The following is a 20804-nucleotide window of genomic DNA, read 5'->3' as shown; positions in this document are numbered from 1 at the left end:
GACCTCAGGTGATCCACCTGCCTCGGCCTCCTAAAGTATTGGGATTACAGGCATGAGCCACTGCACCCAGCCAACACATATAGCATATAGTTTAAAATGTAAGTGTTTCCAGTACAGTAAGCTATTAACAGTATAGTGCTATGGACAGCATTCATATAGTTAATAGCATTATGCAGAAAAATTAAGGATATCGGGAACATAGAGATTCTTGGTTGAGGAGTGAGCCCTTTTAGATTGGCAGTTAGTGGAGACCTCTTTAAATAGAGGACAACTTGAGCAGAATGGAATGCTGTCAAAGAGCAAGACATGCTTTTATCTAGAGACCAGAGCTTTCCAGCCAGAGGGAACAAATTGTACAAGGGATAAGATACATTTTATACATATTTCACTAAAGATGTTCACGTATTGTCTCCAAGTCTCTGTTAATATAGATAACTAGGTCGTGCAGACAACCTAGTCCTTTGTCTCCTTATTCTTATATGCCTGTGCAGGGGTTTCTGTGATTATAGCACCAGGTGTGAAACTGCTGGGTCATAGAAGATACAGTCACGAGTTGCTTAAGGCTGGGATACATCCTGAGAAATGGGTCGTTAGGCAATTTTGTTGTTCTATGAACATCATATGAACAAACCTAGATGGTACAGCCTATTATACACCTGGGCTATGTGGTATATAGCTTATTGTATCTAGGCTATAAGCCTGTACAGCATGTTACTGCACTGAATACTGTAAGCAGTTGTCACAAAATGGTAAGTATTTGTGTGTTTAAACGTATCTAAACTTAGAAAGGTACTGTAAAAATACAGTGTAGAAGTAAAAAATGGTACATCTGTATAGGGCACTTACCTTGAATGGAGCTTGGAGGACTGGAAATTGGTTTGGATGAATCAGTGAGTGAGTGGTGAGTGAAAGTGAAGGCCTAGGGCATTATTGTTCACTTAGGCTAAAATAAATTTATTAAGAAATTTTTTTCTTCAATAATCTTAGCTTATTGTAACTTTTAGTTTATAAACTTTTTGTCTCTGTTGCAGTAACACTTAGCTTAAAACACAAATACATTGTGTAGTTCTACGTTGTTTAAAACAGACGCAAACACACACATTAACTCAGGTACACACAAGGTCAGGATCATCAATATCTCTGTCTTCCACCTCCACATCTTGTCTCACTGGAAGGTCTTCGGGAGCAGTAACATTCATGGAGCTGTCATCTTCTATGATAGCAATGACTTCTTCTGAATTATCTCCTGAAGGACCTGTCTGAGGCTGTTTTACAGTTAACTTTTTTTTTAATAGGAGTAGTACATTGTAAAATTATGATAAGAAGTATAGTAGTGGGGCTTGGTGGCTCACTTCTGTAATCCCAGGGTTTAGGGAAGCTGAGGTGGGAGGATTGCTTGAGGTCTGGGGTTTGAAATCAGCCAGGGCAACATAGCCAGACCCCATCTCTACAAAAAGTAAAAAAATTAGCATGGCATGATGGCTCATCCCTGTAGTCCCAAGTCTCAACTATTCAGGAGGCTGAGGTGGAATGACTGCTTGAGCCCAAGAGTTCAACGTTGTAGTGAATTATGATGCCAGCATTGCTCTCTACCTCAGGTGACAGAGATCCTAACTCTTAAAAAAAGTAGGCTGGGCGTGGTGGCTCACGCCTGTAATCTTAGCACTTCGGGAGGCCAAGGCAGGTGGATCACGGAGTCAGGAGATTGAGACCAGCCTGGCCAACATGGTGATACCCTGTTTCTACTAAAAAAATACAAAAATTAGCCAGGCATGGTGGCACACATCTGTAATCCCAGCTACTTGGGAGGCTGAGGCAGGAGAATTGCTTGAACCCGGGCGATGGAGGTTTCAGTGAACCAAGATCGTACCACTGTACTCCAGCCTGGGCAACAAGAGTGAAGCTCCATCTCAAAAAAAAAAAAAAAAGTATAATGTAGTAAATGCATAAACCAGTAACATAGTTGCTTATTATCACTTTCAAGTGTTATGTACCGTACCTAATTGTATGTGCTCTGCTTTTATACAAATGGCAGTGCAGTAGGTTAGTTTACACCAGCATCACCACTAACATGTGAGTAATGTGATTTACTACGACTTAGGATGGCTATGATGTCACTATGTGATAGGAATTTTAAAGCTCCATTAAAATCTTACGGGATCACTGTCGTATATATGTGGTCCATATCTGACTGAAACTTTTTTTTTGTTTTTTGAGACAGGGTCTCACTCTGTCACCCAGGCTGGAGTGCAGTGGCACGATCGTGGCTCACTGCAGCCTTGACCTCCTGGGCTCAGGTGATTCTCCCATCTCAGCCTCCTGAGTAGCTGGGACTACAGGTGTGCCCCACCATGCCCAGCTAACTTTTTGTTTTTTTAGTAGTGATGGGGTTTCTCCATGTTGCCCAGGCTGGTCTCGAACTCCTGCACTCTAAGTGATCCACCCGCCTCAGCCTTTCAAAGTGTTGGATTACAGGCGTGAGCCGCGATTTTTATGTGGTGTGTGACCCTCTGTGTGTCCTGGTCATAGAATACACAAAATATATACTCACACTTAATTTCATTAGAGACAGCTAGATAGCTCTCCAAAGTTGTATTAATAGATATTCCCAGTAGCAGTGTTTAAGAGTTTCTGTTTCCATGCATTCTTGCCAGCGTTGAATATTTTTGGACTTTGTAATTTTTGCTAGTCTGATGATCATAAAGTAGTTTTTCACTGTTTGGATTTTAAATCCCTGATAACCAGTGAGATAGCATCTCTTCTGATATTAATTAAACATTTAGCTCTTCTTTTCTATGTATTTTCTGCTTACACCCTTTGTTCACTTTTCTTATATATTTGTCTTGTTGATTCACAAGGGTTCCTTGTATATTCTGTATAATACACCTTTGTTTTAGTTATGTATTAATTACATTTCTTCTCTTAATCTTCACCTTGTTAACCTTGTGTAGGGTATCTTCAATGACTCCATCAATTTCAGTCTTCAGTTCTGATGTAGTATAATTCATTAGGCAGATAGGCTGTGAACTTGATGTATTTTTGTTCTTTCTCAAGTCTAAAGCTAAAAATTCCCAGTTAATTTCACTTGAGATATTAATGGACAGCACTGAACAAAAGTAAATGTGTTTAATCTTTTGGGAGTACTGGGTGGGGACAGGAGACTTGCATTTAAAGTTCTAGAAATGTCACTAATGAGCCTGTGACCTTAGAGAAGTCAGTTTATCTCCTTATCTTTTGGCCACAGTGTCTTGGTCAGTAAAACAAAATACTTAAACTGTGTAGAGAACTGATATGGGTGGCTCCAAGGTGATAGGAAAATTATATTTATTTACTTGTTAACTTATATGGACTCACAACTGAGAGAAAAATTATTTTAATGATAAAATGTAGAATAGTGATTAACTGTGGGATTATTACTTGGCATACAGCACATGCATGTTTGAACAAATGGGTTTTTATAAATACAATGACAGGCTGAGCTCTTTATAGCAAGAATGAGATTCTTATAAGATACAGCTTTATAGACAGTGATGTCTTCAACCAGTAAATGGAAACTACCAATCGAAGATGTCTATATTTGGAGAGAGGACTGATGATCTCTTACACTCAGCAAAAAGTTTTGCCTAACTGCTAGTTATAAATTATAGTCTGTTAAATTTAATCTAGGCTGTGTTGTTATCTCAATTCAGTGCCTTAATCAAAATCAGTTTTATAGCTTTTCCTTCCTATTTTTTTTCATATCAAAGAAGGAACTTTATTTATTTATTTTTTGAGATGGAATCTTGCTTGTTGCCCAGGCTGGAGTGCAGTGACACCATCTTGGCTCACTGCAACCTCCACCTCCTGGGTTCAAGCAATTCTCCTGCCTCAGCCTCCCTAGTAGCTGGGATTATAGGTGCCCACCACCATGCTCAGCTAATTTTTGTGTTTTTAGTAGAAATGGGGTTTCACCATGTTGGCCAGGCTGGTCTCAAACTCCTGACCTCAGGTGATCCGCCTGCCTCGGCCTCCAAAAGTGCTGGGATTACAGGTGTGAGCCACTGCCCAGCCAGAGAAGGACCTTTAAAAGCAATAAGCATAACTGCTGTTCCTTAGTGGGTTTTGTACAGACGTGTATTTTTGCTTTTCAGCTAAGGAGACGCCAGAGGGTGATGGTTGACAGTAGTTGGTACCTCACAACTGGGCACTGATCAGGTAGGGGGTGTCAATATTGTTTAGGATAATGTATAACTTTTCTTATTAGGGGGAGATTAGTCACGGGGAACTCTTGTATATACCAAACAGGCAAGAGACTTATTGCAGTTTATCAGTGCCATTTTACTAAAAACTCCCGGTGAGACAGAAATACTCAAGTTTTTCGGACAGGTCTTCCTCTCACAGGTCTGCCTCCCCTGTCTATTGTCTTCTTACATACTTTATACTTCACCCATTTATTATTTGTTTCCCATTTATTTGTCTCCCCACTATAAAATATGCTTCACAAGGCTTGGATTTTTCTTTCATCTTTTTAGTTAATCGATGTATCTCAAGTGCCTAGACTAGTGTCTGGCATTTGCAGGTGTTCAGTATATATTTATTGAATTAATAAATATAGAAAAGCCTAATGATAAAGCAAGAAAATATCAGAAAGGGGATTGGAGAGCGCAGGATTAGAAAAAAGGGTGTTAGATATTCCCAGTGAAAAGTATTATTAAATTTTGTTGGCTTGATATGCTCCATTTCAGTATAGGAAGATACTGAATGGACTGTTCATACATTCGTTCATTTTTTTCAGCCATTCAGCACACTATTTACTCTTGCAGTGTTTTTTGTAGATATTTCTGTCTTTACTCTGATAAAGTTTGTATTCCATATTGTTGTTCTTGGACCTCTGTCTCTTAACTTTTCTGTCTTCTGTCTGAGAAATCATAATTTCTGTTACTGTTTAGTTTAGTTGATCATACATTTACTGAACATCCTTCACACTGTGCTAGGTAATGGCATTTATAGATGAGTAAGACATCATTCTTTCCTTTAAACAGTTCATGATTTGGAGATGAGATAGAAGTAAACAAGGAAGTAAGTAGAGCAATAGAAGTGTGTACTATGCAGAACAGTAGCATGGAGGAAGGAGCGCTTTACTGTCTACAGCAGTTAAAGATTTCCTCAGGAGGTGATGTCTACCATGAACAGCAACTTTAGTGATCTCTGTGTCCGTTAGCGGCCATTTTAAAAAGCATACATAAAAGTAGACAGAATTTTATGATGAACCCCCATCTAGCCATCATCCAGCTTTAACAATTATCAACTTCATTTCGTCTTACCTCCCACATACTTCTCTAGTTACACTGATAGATCTAGAAGCTTGGTCAGATTCAGGTTTGTTTGTTTGTTTTTTTGGCCAGCAGCCCTTAAGATTTTGGTTTCTCAAAATAATAAACCTCATTTCTTTAAGTTTTCTAATATACTCACTTTTCTATTTTGATTGTTGTAGAACTCTTCCCCGGTCTTCACAGAAATTAATTTCTTTCTTGTCTTTGGCATATTGTATTTCTCTAGTTTGCTTTTGACTCTGGGCAGTTTAACAGTTTGCTTGTATTTCCTATCCATGATTCCCCAGTGATACATTTTCTGCCTCTTGTTCTTCTCTTTGTAGACTTGTGCTATAGATCATGATTTTTTTTCTGAGACATGGTCTCACTCTGTTGCCCAGACTGGAGTGCAGTGGTGTGAATATGGCTCACTGCAGCCTCAACCTCCTGGGCTCAAGTCATCCTCCTACCTCAGCTTTTTTTTTTTTGTTTTTTGAGATGGAGTCTTGCTCTGTCGCTCAGGCTGGAGTGCAGTGGCGCAATCTGAGCTCACTGCAAGCTCCGCCTCCCGGGTTCACGCCATTCTCCTGCCTCAGCCTCCCGAGTAGCTGGGACTACAGGTGCCCGCCACCACGCCCGGCTAATTTTTTGTATTTTTGGTAGAGACGGGGTTTCACCATGTTAGCCAAGATGGTCTTGATCTTGTGACCTCGTGATCCGCCCGCTGGGGCCTCCCAAAGTGCTGGGATTACGGGCGTGAGCCATCGCGCCTAGCTCAGCTTCTTTTTGAGAAGAAGTCTCTCTCTGTTGCCCAGGCTGAAGTGCAATGGCGTGATCTTGGCTCACTGCAACCTCTGCCTCCTGCCACCTCAGCTTCTTGAGTAGCTGGGACCATAGGTGCATGCCACCACACCTGGCTAAGGTTTTTTTTTTTTTTAAATTTTTATTTTTTGTAGAGATGGGGTCTTGCCATGTTGCCCGGACTGCCAGGCTGGTGTTGAACTCCTAGGCTCAAGCAGTTCTCCTGCCTCTGCCTCCCAAATTGGTGGGATTACAGACATGAGCCACCACACCCAATCTGAATATTTGTTCTTATCTTAAATGTGGAATTATTGTAGTGAATCAGTGGGTGATTTTATTCCTTTACTCCTGTCACTCTTGTCTGTTCTTGTTCCATGGTTTCTCAGTCTCCTTTATGCTAGACATTGCCTTTATTATTATATTTTAAAAAATTACTTCATATTTACCTTGAGTAGAACTCAAAAACACATTCATGTCTTTACCTCAAATTTTCTTTTGGTAGAGTGATGCAATATCTAACTATAGAAGTAGAAGCAGTGCTGTAAGGAAGTTCTTAGGTGTCATATTTTGCCTCAAGGTGAGGTTTTTGTTTTTGTTTTGAATCTCATCTTTCTCGCATTGCATTACTCTCTAGGCTCCCATTCATTTCTTTCTCTCAGGAGCTCAGCATTCTTTGCTCTATCCTCCTGAACCCTGTAATCCCTGTTACATTTCCAGATGGTTGTCTTGCTCAAATGGTCATTGAGAATTCTAAAGTTCCTCGCTTCCTCCAACCCTCCTTGGGGGGAAAGGAACATACTCTTTGGAATGTGGTACTTCTTACCATCAGGTGGCACTGCAGACTATTCAATTTATTTTATTTTATTTTTTCAAGATGGAGTTTTGCTCTTGTTGCCCAGGCTGAAGTACAATGGTGCGATCTTGGCTCACTGCAACTTCCGCCTCCTGGGTTCAGGCGATTCTCCTGCCTCAGCCTCCCGAGTAGCTGGGATTACAGGCGAGCGCCACCATGCCTGGCTAATTTTTGCATTTTTAGTAGAGACAGGGTTTCACCATGTTGTTCAGGCTGGTCTCAAACTCCTGACCTCAGGTGATCCACCCGCCCCGGCCTCCTAAAGTGCTGGGATTATAGGCGTGAGCCACCATGCCTGGCCAATTCAAATTATTTTTACAGCTTTAGGAATGATAGAAACAATAGTACATTATCTGGTAAAGAAAGAAGCAAGTTGCTGTGGGAACTGGTATGGAGAAGACTTAGAAATGAAAGTAAAGATACGATTGCTAACAAATACAAATGTATTTTCCTTTTATGTGATACAAGTGTACACAATATATAGAAGTGTATATAATAGGTGGAGCCTAATGGAAAGTAAATAATACATTAGACTGTTTTGGTTAGTTTGATTTTTCCAAGACTGTTTAAGTATTTTAAACTATCGTCTTTATAAACACCAAATAGTAAGAACATTAAGTACCTAATAGACATGACTATTTGGAGCTATACTGCTATTTGAGAATAAACAAAACATAAAACCCCTGCTGTTTGATTATAAGACTCAGAGTCCCCTGGGTGAGGAGAATTGACTCTTGGTAAACACTGCCTTCACAAATCCAGATAATATGACAAAATTGTTGCTTACCAGCTGGTCGTGGTGGCTCACGTCTGTAATCCCAGCACTTTGGGAGGCGAAGGCGGGTGGATCACCTGAGGTCAGGAGTTCAAGACCAGCCTACCCAACATGGTGAAACCCAGTTTCTACTAAAAACACAAAAATTAGCTGGGCGTGGTGGCGGGTACCTGTAATCCCAGCTACTTGGGAGGCTGAGGCAGGAGATTTGCTTGAACCCAGGAGGTGGAGCTTGCAGTGAGCTCAGATTGTGCCATAGTCTTCCAGCCTGGGCAACAAGAGTGAGACTCTGTCTCAAAACAAACAAACAAACAAACAAACAAACTATTGCTTACTTACTTGTGCTACTGAAGACTAGGTTTGTAAACTTCCTCTCCTGAAATTTCATGAGAGTGCAGTTATTGACTACATTACCTACTTGATATGTGCTTAACAAGAGAAATACGTAATGATTTGCAGCTCTTTGAGAAGTTGGGATGTTTTTGGAGAAAGGAAGAGAAATAAAGCAAATATCTAATTCCTATGGAAATTTAAGCAGATGTAAAATGAAAACTCTTGGCCTTAAAAAATGTATTTTTTCATTATTAAAGTGTGTCGACTATAAGAATGATAACCCCTGGAGCTTTCTTAACACAACTATTGTTTATAATTTGATGTGTTTACTGCTTGTCTTTTTGTAGGTGTTTTTATTTTGTATAGTATTATATATATATTTTATATTTTAATTTTTTATATATATTTCTCTAGTTACAAAACAGACTAAGAGAGAATATTTTTAAGTTATGATTGGTTTAGACAGGTTTAAACTTGTAGTTCAAAATGCACTTCTTTTTTCTTTCTGTTTTGTTTTTTTTTTTTTTTTTTGATACGGAGTTTTGCTCTTGATGCCCAGGCTGGAGCGCAATGGCGCGATCTCGGCTCACTGCAATTTCTGCCTCCCGGGTTCAAGCCATTCTCCTGCCTTAGCCTCCCGAGTAGCTGGGATTACAGGCGCCCGCCACCACACCTGGCTCATTTTTTTGTATTTTTAGTAGAGACAGAGTTCCACCACATTGGCCAGGCTGGTCTCGAGCTCCTTACCTCAGGTGATCCACCTGCCTCGGCATCCCAGAGTGCTGGGATTACAGACGTGAGCCACCGTGCCCTCCAGATGCATTTCTAACAAGCAGGAGTTTGCAGGTTTTTTGAAAACTCCAAGCAGAAGTTTGTAGGTCCTTTGAAACTCTTGAGTAGATTTGATGTTTTAGGAGTAGGGAAGAGAAAGCAAGCAAATAGCTTCTCTCCTTGATGTCACATATATTTTGTTGTGCGTTTTTTCCTCCCAAACAAACCAGTTTTTGACAGTCTGCATGAAGTGTCATAGGGCAGGTGTCCCCAGCCCTCAGGCCATGGACCAGTATCAGTCATTCCGTGGCCTGCTAGGAACTGGGCCACACTGCAGGAGGTGAGCAGTGGGTGGAGAGTGAGCATTACTACCTGAGGTCCACCTCCTGTCAGATCAGCAGCAGCATTAGATCCTCATAAAAGCACAAATCCTGTTGTGAACTGCACATGCAAAGGATCTAGGTTGCATACTCCTTATGAGAATCTCACTAATGCCTGATGATCTGTGGTGGAACAGTTTCATCCAGAAACCATCCCCCCCTGCCCTTTACCCCTCTTCCACTGCCCCGCCCCATCTGTGGAAAAATTGTCTTCCATGAAACCAGTCCCTGGTACCAAAAAGGTTGGGGGCTGGTGTCATAGGGAATACATCGGTAGCCCTGGTGGTTCTTTTAGCTGAAGGTATTTGGGAAATATATGGAAGCATCTTTAGTCAGTCTGTTTGAGGTATTAATAACATATAGTGTGCAGGGACAGAGATGCTAAACAACCTGTAATGCATGCACAGAAAAGAATTTTCTTGTCCAAACTGCCAGACTTCTGCTGAGAAACTGAAATGAATCCAGATGTTGTAGTACACACTAGTATCTTTGGAACCTCCTTGTCTTATGCCAGAAGTCTTACATTCTTTCACCTTGTTTTAATTTCTTGATCTTTTTGGCCCTGAGTTAACATCAATTGTTGTTGAAACCGTAGACACTTTTTTTTTTTTAAAGAGACAGGGTGTCATTATGTTACCGAGGCTGATCTTGAACTCCTGAGCTCAAGTGATCCTCCCATCTTGGCCTCCTAAAGTGCTGAGATTCAGGTGTGAGCCACCATGCCTGGCCTATATAAGTCACATTTTATTTATTTATTTTTTTTGAGGCGGAGTCTCACTGTGTCGCCCAGGCTGGAGTGCCGTGGCGCGATCTCAGCTCACTACAACCTCCGCCTCCCAGGTTCATGGGATTCTCCTGTCTCAGCATCCTGAGTAGCTAGGATTACAGATGCACGCCACTACACCTGGCTAATTTTTGTATTTTTAGTAGAGACGAAGTTTCACCATGTTGGTCAGGCTGGTCTTGAACTCCTGACGTCGTGATCCACCTGCCTCAGCCTCCCAAAGTGCTGGGATTACAAGCGTGAGCCCCCGCGCCTGGCTATAAGTCACATTAAAAAAAAATTGAAAACATTTTTTTTTTTAGAGACAGGGTCTCACTTTGTCGCCTGGACTAGAGTGCAGTGGCACAGGCTTAGCTCACTGCAAGTCAGACTCCTGGGCTCCTCCACACTCAGCCTCCTGAGTAGCTACCTGGGACTACAGGTTTGTGCCACTACTCCTGGCTAAACTTTTTGTTTTTTATTTTTTGTAGAGTTGAGGTCTCACTATGCTGCCCCGGCTGGCCTCCAACTCCTGGACTGAAGCTGTCCTCCTGCCTAAACCTCCCAAAGTGCCGAGATTACGCTTGCGCCACTGCACATGGCCATCTCTTGTGGATTTTGACATTTACATAATCAAAGCACTTAAAAAAACCAGCTTTATTGAGCTATAATTTACAGTCCGTGTAATTCACCCACTGAAAAGGGTATACAATTCAGTAGTTTTTAGTATATTCACAGAGTTGTGCAACCATCATTACAGTCAGTTTTAGAACATTTTCATCGTTCCAAATAGCAGTTGCTCCGCATTTTCCCCCAATTCACCAGCCTAGGGAACCACTTAATCTACTTCTTTGTGTTATAAATTTGCCTGTTCTTCATATTTCATATAAATGGGAATCATGCAGCTTGTGGTTTTATGTGACTGGCTTCTTCTGCTTAGGGTGATGTTTTCAAGGCTCATTCATGTTTTAGTATGTTACAGGATTTCATTCCTTTTTAGGTGAAATAATACTTCATTGTATGGAAATACCACATTTTATTTTATTTATTTTAATTTAATTTAATTTTCATTTTTGAGACAGAGTCTCACTGTGTGGCCCAGGCTGGAGTGCAGTGGCGTGATCTTGGCTCACTGCAACCTCCGCCTCCTGGGTTCCAGTGATTCTCACGCCTTAGCCTCCCGAGTAACGAATTACAGGCGCACACCACCACGCCCGGCTGATTTTCGTGTGTGTGTGTGTGTGTGTGTGTGTTTTTGAGACAGAGTCTTGCTCTGTCGTCCAGACTGGAGTGCAGTGGTGCGATCTTGGCTCACTGCAACCTCTGCCTCCCGGGTTCAAGCGATTCTCCTGCCTCAGCCTCCCGAGTAGCTGGGACTATAGGCATGTGCCACCACACCCAGCTAATTTTTTGTATTTTTAGTAGAGTTGGGGTTTCACCGTGTCAGCCAGGCTGGTCTCTATCTCCTGACCTTGTGATGATCCTCCTGCCTTAGCCTCCCGAAGTACTGGGATTACAGGAATGAGTCACTGCGCCTGGCCTGATTTTTATATTTTTAGTAGAGATGGGTTTTCACCATGTTGGCCAAGCTGGTCTCGAACTCTGGACCTCGGGATCTGCCCACCTTGGCCTCCCAAAGTGCTGGGATTATAGGCGTGAGCTGCTGCACCTGGCTGAAATACGCATTTTATTTACCCATTCATCACATGATGGATATTTGAGTTGTCAGTTTTTGGCTATTATGAATAATGTTGCAGTGAATATCTGTATACAAGTTTTTGTATGGACATATTCATTTCTCTTGACTATATGTCCAAAGGTAGAATTGCTATGTTATATGTTATTCTGTGTTTAACATTTTAAGGAACTGCCAGACTTTTCCAAAGTCGCCATTTTACATTTGCACCAGCAATGCATGAGGGTTACAGTTTCTCCTTACTGATGCCTCATTATCTTCTTTTAAAAAGCTGGACACCATTGATCGGATCATTATCTTTTTGATTATAGCAGTAGTAGTGGGCCTTGACCTCCAGGGCTCAAGCAGTCCTCTCACCTCAGCCTCCCAAGTAGCTGGGACCACAGGCGTGTGCCATCACACCTGACTAACTTTTTCTATTTTTGGTAGAGATGGGTTTTCTCCATGTTACCCAGGCTGGTCTTGAACTCCTGAGCTCAGGCAAACTGCCCGCCTCAGCCTCCCAACATGCTGGGATTACAGGTGAGAGCCGCCATGCCAGGCCCCTTAATCTCAGAAAGTAGTTTAGCAGTGTATTTAATTTAATTTAATTACTTAATTTTTTTTCTTTTTTTTTTTTTGAGACAGAGCCTTGTTCTGTCGCCAGGCTGGAGTGCAGTGGCGCAATCTTGGCTGACTGCAACCTCTGCCTCCTGGGTTCACACGATTCCCCTGCCTCAGCCTCCCGAGTAGCTGGGATTACAGGCGTGCACCATCACGTCTGGCTAATTTTTTGAATTTTAGTAGAAACGGGGTTTCACCATGTTGGCCAGGCTGTCTTGAACTCCTGACCTCAGGTGATCCTCCCGCCTCAGCCTCCAAAAATGCTATTACAGGTGTGAGCCACGTGAGCCACCGTGCCTGGCCTTATTTTATTTTTTGAGACAGAGTCTCTGTCACCCAGGCTGCAGTGCAGTGGTGCACTCTCCTCACTGCAACCTCCGCCTCCTGGATTCAAGTGATTCTTGTGCCTCAACCTCCTGAGTAGCTGGGACCACAGGCATGTGCCACGGTACGCCTGGCTAATTTTTTATATTTTTGGTAGAGATGGGGTTTGCTGTGTTGGCCAGGCTGGTCTTGAACTCCTGGCCCCAAGTGATCTGCCCACCTCGACCTCCCAAAGTGCTGGCATTACAGGTGTGAGCTACCACATTTGGGCCTTACAGTGTATTTTAAAACTCTTCATTTTCCTTCCTTTCCCACCAGGCACTTCTGTGCACAGTACTCACTTATCTAATTGTGCGCTTGCTTAGAAATTCCAGGGGCTATTTTTTGTTGTTTGTTTGTTTGAGACGAAGTCTTGCTCTGTCACCCAGGTTGGAGTGCAGTGGGGTGATCTCAGCTCACTGTAGCCTCTACCTCCTGAGTTCAAGCGATTTTTCCAGGGGCTAATTTTAAAACAAATCAGGCATAGAGATTCAGCTGTGGAATCCTCCTGCTTAGGAGGAGTTACAGATAGTCTACCACCACCAGGCTAAAGTCAAGATGATGCCAGCTGTACCACCGGCTTACTCAAGATAGCCATTGAAACAAGGCATGCAGACTAGGCGCAGTGGCTCACACCTGTATTCCCAGCACTTTGGGAGGCTAAGGTAGGCGAATTACTTGAGGCCAGGAGTTTGAGACCAGCCTGGTCATCATGGTGAAACCCAGCTCTATTAAAAATATAAAAGTTAGCCAGGCTTGGTGGTGACCGCCTATAATCCCAGCTACTTAGGAGGCTGAGGCACAAGAATCGCTTGAGCCCAGGAGGCAGAGGTTGCAGTGAGCTGAGATTGCACCACTGCACTCCAGCCTGGGTGACAGAGCAAGACTCACATACATACATACATACATACAAACATACATACATACATACGGCATGCAGACCTGTACCCTGCTGCACCACTCCCGTATGTTTTTTATACCAAGTTTTTCTTCTTAAACCCCTTCACTCAGCCCGAAAAAACTGAAATGGTTCCTTTGAGGCTTGAGCTGGGCTATTTTCCCATTTACTAACACTTAAGTAAAAGCTGCTTTCCTTTTACCACACCATACTTTGACTGCTGAGTGGCAAACGGCCAAACTTGAGTTGGGTACTTTATTTATCCTGGTGTGGTACCTCTGCTCTTTGAGCAAGCTGTTGTGGACGTGATAGAGGCTCACTATTCTTTGCCTGCTGCCCTGTGGTAGAGCTTCTGCCGCAGGAGTGGTGCCTGGCTGGAAGAAGAGAGCCCTAGACCTCTAGCTGTGTTTGCCTGGTACAGAATTTCTGCAGCATATAGCTGGGGTGTATGAGAAATACTGGCTGGCTGGCTACCCGTTCTGGGGAGAAACCGTAGCCCTTGGCTGGGAGTTAGGGTGAGAGAGAGCCCTGTGTTCTTGGCTGTTATGTCCCTGGAGTAGAGCTTCCTCACATTGTGGGGTAGGGCTGGGTTTGTGGCTCAAAAGTCACAGATTCTTACTATTCCTTCCAAGATTTAGTAATATTTGTCACATAGATGTTTCTGTATTTGCTGTATGTGGTTAAGACATTTTCCAGAGACTTTGAGCTTTTTATAATTTTCACCAGTTAGGGTTGTATCCCTGAGGAGAGGGTCTGTGGAGCTACTTATGTCATCATTCCAGAAATATTCTTTCTCTTCTAATTCTTTTAAACTGGAAGTTAGGCCCAGTCTTGGTTAGATTAATGTTGACCGTTTTTGATGTTTCAGAGGCGAGACTGTGGGCTGTGTATTTCATCATATCAGGAGGCACTTAAGGTCAAGTTGTGTTGTTGTTGTTGATAACTGAATTTACTCTGTTGGTTAAGCTGGCGACTGAAGATGGATTTCTTTATTTTAAAGATTTGTTTATTCATTACAATTAGCAAGTAATCTGTGGAGTGATACTTGGACACATTGGGAACATTCTGTTCCCCAACAACTGTTCTTTCATTTAATGGTTTTAGCATGGGTTATTTACCCATGCCTGAATAAATTATTTCACTGTGGGAACCTTTTTATTTTGGAACACTCTTCTTTGGTTTTTACTCTAATTTTGGCACCTTTTTGTTTTTTTTTAAAGTCAGTCTACTTAAAGTGTTGGCATTTAGTAGACTTGCTGGGGTTATTGTATGTGTGAAATGCCCTAAAACTAATGACAAACACAGATAATACAAATATTCTGAAGAACATTGTTATGTATGGCTGAAATTGAAGTCACTGCAGGTCTGATAAATCTGTTAGTAGCAGGTAAAGATGCTGAGTTTTCTTTTGTTTACTTGTTTCTTTTAATGAGCATTTTTATGTTTCCAACTGTAGGCACGTTCGTATATTGGTTCTGTGTGGGAGATATACTCTGGGCGCCAACTGGTATGGTAGAAATGTACTTTTCACAATTTGTTTTAACAATAAGAGTAGCTTCCTCTGCCTCTCACCCCAGTAGCCCACAGATTTTGGGTAGACAACAGAGACTCTTCTGATTCTTATCCTAACAACTACTACAGTGTCTGGCACAAAATAGGTGCCCCAAAAATGTATGAACTGAGCTCTTCCCCGCCAGACTGGATGGGCTTCTTAGGAGCAAGGATCAAAGCAAGGGGAGGACCTGGATGGGGCAGATACTGGAAGGAGGCAGGGATGGGAAACTCTAGCAGATTCCACTAGAACAGGAAAAATGGTGAGGGTAAGGATTGCTTTGCTGTGTGCATTTATGTTCTCTGCACAATCTTTGCTCTAGGGGAAAATTGCTTTGAGGGTTGGCAGTAGTCAGTGATTTTTTTAGGAATAGCCCAAAACAAGGCTGTGACTTTTATCTTTATTTCTTTGGTGGAGGGGGTGGGATGAGGACGAGTTCTGGTAGAGCTTTTTTCCTTTCATATGTTGATAGCAATATATTTATGTTCTTCCTATCCTGCGTCTATTTTTATACCTATATGAAAAGCCTAGACACCTTATTTTGCCCCATTTGTTCCTGCCCTTTTCTCCAACTTCATTTTCCGCCACTTTCCCCTTTTCTCACTAAGTGTCAGTCATGTTGGCTTTCTTCAGATTGTTTCTAATTGCAAGGCCTTTTTTCTAGTTGTTTTCCCCGTCTGAAGCTCTGCCTTCTGATCCTCGCATGGGTTTCTCATCATTCACGTCTCTCATAAATGTCACTTCTCAGAAGCCTTCACTGAATACCCAGTCTAAAGTGACACACTCAGTTGCAGTCAGTCTTTTTTTTTTGTTTGTTTGTTTTGAGACAGGGTTTCTCTGTTGCCCAGGCTGGAGTGCAGTGGCGTGATCACAGCTCACTGTATCCTGGACCTCCCGGGGCTCAGGTGATCCTCCCACCTTAGCCTCCTTAGTAGCTGGGACTACAAGTGCACACCACACCTGGGTAATTTTTGTATTTTCTGTAGAGACGGGATTTTGCTCTGTTGCCCAGGTGGGTCTTGAAGTCCTGGGCTCAGGCGATCTGTCCGCCTCAGCCTCCCAAAGTGCTGGGATTAACAGGTGTGAGCCACCACACCTGGCCATGAGATGTGCTTTAAGTGTAAAATATACACAGGATTTTGAAGATTTAGTATTAAAAGTAAAATATCTCAGTATATTTAAAAAATATTGGTTACATGTTGCAATGATAACATTTTGGATGTATTGAGTCAAATACACTATTAGGCCTGGTGCAGTGGCTTACACCTGTAATGCCAGAACTTCAGGAGGCTGAGGCGGGCGGATCATTTGAGGTCAGGAGTTTGAGACCATCCTGGCCAATATGGTGAAACCCAGTCTCTACTAAAAATACAAAAATTAGCTGGGCGTGGTGGCTCGTGCCTGTAGTTGCAGCTACTTGGGAGGCTAAGGCAGGAGAATCACTTGAACCCGGGAGGCAGAGGTTGCCATGAGCTGAGATTGCACCACTGCACTGTAGCCTAGGCAACAGAGTGAGACGCTGTCTCAAAAAAAAAAAAAAATATATATATGTATATATATATCAGAGCAGCTGTAGTAAAATATATATATTAGGATTAATTTTACATACTTCTTTTTACTACTTAACGTGGCTGCTAGAAAATGTAAAATTAGGCCAGATGCCATGGCTCATGCCTGTAATCCCAGCACTTGGGGAGGGATTGCTTGAGCCTAGAAGTTTGAGACCAGCCTGGGCAACAAAGCGAGACCTTGTCTCTACAAAAAATAATAATAATAATAAAAAAATTAGCTGGGCCTGGTGGTGCATGTCTGTGTTCCCAGCTACTTAGGAGGCTGAGGTGGAAAGATCACTTGAGATCGCGGCTGCTGTGAGCAGTGATCACGTCACTGTGTTACAGCCTGGGTGACAGAAATTTAAAATCTTAATCTGGGCTGTGCATGGTGGCTCGCGCCTGTAATCCCGGCACTTTGGGTGGCCAAGGACCTGGCAGGCAGAGGTTGCAGTGAGCCGAGATCGTGCCACTGCACTCCAGCCTGGGCAACAGAGCAAGACTCGGTCTCAAAAAAAAAAAAACCTCAATCTGGCCAGGCATGGTGGTTCATGCCTGTAATCCCAGCACTTTGGGAGGCCGAGGCAGGCGGATCACCTGGGGTCAGGAGTTTGAGACCAGCCTGGCCAACGTGGTGAAACCCCGTCTCTACTAAAAATACAAAAATTAGCTGGGCTTGGTGGTGTGTGCCTGTAATCCCAAATACTGGGGAGGCTGAGGCAGGAGAATCGCTTGAACCCGGGAGGTGGAGTGAGTTGAGATTGTGCTGTTGCACTCCAGCCTGGGTGACAGAGTGAGACTCGATGTCTCAAAAAATAAATCAAAATCAAATCAAATCTTAATCCAACTCTATCAGTAACTTGGTATTTTTCAGATTCTAGTTATTAGGCCCTTTTTAAGATGGTACAATGAAATTTTTGTGTTTTTGATTAGCCCTGCTTTACTTACATAGGTTTTGAAATGGTTGATTTTCCCTAAAAGGTAATCTAGGTCAGATTTCTTGTTGAATCAACATTTGGAATCTTGCCATTTCACTGCAATTTAATTGTAATTATTTTAACAAAGGAATTCATTTGCTTTGGGTATATTCTTTATAGGCTAATAACTTTCAGACTTTTACTGTCTGGAACATTCTTCGGTCACAGAGATAGCCACTGTCGCTAAGCTGTATCAATACAGTACAATGCTATTCCCTGTCACCCCTGCACTGAGAACTTCGACTTATTTTCTGTCAATATTTTTAGCTTTCAATTTTAATCCTTATATTTTGTACGTGTATATTGTGAATAACTATACATACTTGCTAAGTATAGAATTGTATATACAATTTTGGGGGCAATTAGAAACAGAATCCCGGAGAATTCAACAAAATCAAGAAATTGTGTGTTTGTTGAATGGCTTCAGCTACATAGTATAGGATTAGATGACCCAGCCCTTAAGATCCTTTCTGACTTAGGTTTTAGATTTTTGTTTAATAGGTCAGTTTGGCTTTTTTCCCCATAGCATTTCATTTTGTATGTTTCTTAAAATGATTTGGAGATGTACCATTGGTGGCACGTAAGATGATGTTGGAGAGTACTTTACTAACAAGTCAAAGCAATTCTTTTGCAGTTTTCTTTTCTTCCTTCTGATTTTGTCAAGGATAAAGTTAGGTGTTACTTACTGTATGGTTTAATACTTTTATAACACTTATTAATCTCCTTTTTAAAACGAAGACAGAAGGCATTATGCTTAGTCTTGGGCACGTAATGGTACTTACTCAGAATTTAGAAACTTTGAAGTTTGTGTGTGTATCTCCCCTCCCTCAATTTATTATCTTCTATTTATGGAACAATGAAAGAGCGTTTCCTTTAGGAATAAATTGATTTAAGCAAAAATAATTTGATTATGAATTTTAAGGATGAGTATGGGGTATACTTAGAAAAGATAGAAAGGCAGAACATGAAGGATTAGATGAATGGGAGTAATTCAGAACATGAAAGCTTTTTGTCTCCATTTATTTTACTGTTAATTTTTTATTACTTGTAATACATATTCAAGTATGTTAACTTATCATTGCCAGGTTTCCATGGATCTCAATAGTGCCAGCACTGTTGTTCTTCAGGTCTTAACACAGGCCACCAGTCAGGATACTGCTGTGTTAAAACCAGCTGAGGAGCAGTTGAAGCAGTGGGAGACACAGCCAGGTTTCTATTCAGTGTTGCTGGTAAGTTGTTCTAAAATTGTTTGCTTTTCTTTTTAATAAAATGAGACAACATTAATTTGTTTTAAAACCCTAGTTTTATTGGTAGTTTAGTGAAATAGATTCAAATGTTTGGCTGCTGATGCCTTTGCCATTATCTTATTACTTTATGACTTCTTAAGGGTGTTAAATAAATATTTATTGATAAATATAAAAATAAGCTAGGTATATGTAGCATCTGCTCAGAAGGCAAAACTGTGATGATTTTCAGTTTTAGTATGTTAAAAGTGTCTACTATCAGGACTCTAGGTAGCACTCTTTCATATTTTGTCTTTATCTCTACCCCAGGTAATTTATGTTGTCATAGTTGTTCAGGTCTCCACATTGCAGCATCAATGTCAGGTGTACCGTGTATTTCACTTTAAAATGTTTTCTTTTCTCATCTAAAAATTTCATTCTCTTGACACAGCTGATGTTTTCTTGGATATAATGGGAAATGGTATAATTAATTAACAATATGTGCTTTAAATAAACCTTTATTGGAGTTCAAAGTTTTTGACTAATTAATCAAAATTATTTTCTCAATGCCAGAATGAAAGAAGTCTTTTTGTGTTGAACACTTTCCTTATACTTTTCTTCTGAGAAATTGAGAACTCTGATTACTGTTTGAGGTTTAGCTTCTGGTCAGGGCAACAAAGCTCCCCGTTGCGTTAAAAACTGACTCAGTATTTGTGACCAGGTCATAGAATCAGAGCAAAATTGTTTATTATATCTTGCAAAATAAAATAAATGATAGCAGTTGTCATATATATTTTAACTTGTTGGCTAAAAAAGTTTGAGTTGTTGGTTAAATTGAAGAAGATATTGTTCATGACAGTAAGGGAAATTGTTTAAAGTCAGACTTGTTATCCTGAATATAACGAAAAAGATGGCTGTTTGGCTCAGTAACAGAATCGTAAAAAAAAAAAGATTGATTTTAAAAGATACTAAAGAAAACATCTTATTCTTTATGTAATCCTAGCATCATGTTTGTAAATTTTAGGCATAGTATAAATCTTTAGAAAATCTCTTGAGTAGGGCCGGGTGCAGTGGCTCACTCCTGTAATCCCAGCACTTTGGGAGGCCAAGGGGGGTGGATCACCTGAGGTCAGGAGTTTGAGACCAGCCTGACCGACATGCTGAGACCCCATCTCTACTGAAAATACAAAATTAGCCAGGTGTGGTGGCGCACGCCTGTAGTCGCAGCTATTCATGAGGCTGAGGCAGGAGAATCGCTTGAACTCAGGAGGCGGAGGTTGCAGTGAGCTGAGATCGTGCCATTGTACTCCAGTCTGGGCAGCAAGAGCGAAACTCCATCTCAAAAAAAAAAAGGGGGGGGAGCAGCGGGGCCAGGTGTGGTGGCTTATGCCTGTCATCCCAGCACTTTGGGAGGCCAAGGCGGGCGAATCACGTGACCAGGAGATTGAGACCATCCTGACTAACACGGTGAAATCCCGTCTCTACTAAAAATACAAAAAATTAGCCAGGCATGGTGGCGGGCGCCTGTAGTCCCAGCTACTTGGGAGGCTGAAGCAGGAGAATGGTGTGAACCCAGGAAGCAGAGCTTGCAGTGAGTGGAGATTGCACCACTGCATTCCAACCTGGGCGACAGAGTAAGACTCCATCTCAAAAAAAAAAAAAAAAAAAATCTCTTGAGTATCTTTACTCTCCTTACGCTTATTTAAATGAATATGCTCTATAATTATTATAGTCTTGTGCTTTTTCTGGCCAAAATATAAAACACTTTCAGAATTTCTTATTTTAATTACTGCTGGACCTTAAAAACCAATAGGCATTGCTTAACTGTTGTCTTTTTATGTATTAATAACTATACCTTATTAATAATACTAAGTGCGTAGGTTTTTTTTTTTTTTTTTTGAGACGTCTCGCTCTGTTGCACAGGCTGGAGTGCAGTGGGGTGATCTAGGCTCACTGCAAGCTCCGCCTCCGAGGT

At 41.6% G+C, this 20804-nt stretch overlaps 1 protein-coding gene across 2 annotated transcripts in view; it reads left to right on the top strand.

Moving 5' to 3' along the window:
* The window catches only part of IPO11 (importin 11), a 212552-nt gene that overhangs the window by 5557 nt on the left and 186191 nt on the right, over window positions 1-20804 (top strand). The window contains exon 2 of one of the 2 annotated variants that reach the window (XM_003827413.5): window positions 18692-18835. In XM_003827413.5, coding sequence (XP_003827461.3) covers window positions 18698-18835 — 138 coding nt within the window. In that variant the 5' untranslated portion in view covers window positions 18692-18697. Of the gene's footprint in view, window positions 1-18691; window positions 18836-20804 lie in introns of those variants that run through there. The other variant, XM_063604439.1, reaches the window with a different exon arrangement.

Source organism: Pan paniscus, chromosome 4 (genome assembly GCF_029289425.2).
Source record: "Pan paniscus chromosome 4, NHGRI_mPanPan1-v2.0_pri, whole genome shotgun sequence".
In the NCBI taxonomy this organism is placed as follows: domain Eukaryota; kingdom Metazoa; phylum Chordata; class Mammalia; order Primates; family Hominidae; genus Pan; species Pan paniscus.
The sequence above is the reverse complement of the archived record's forward strand: the minus strand, read 5'-3'. Positions and strand labels throughout refer to the sequence as shown.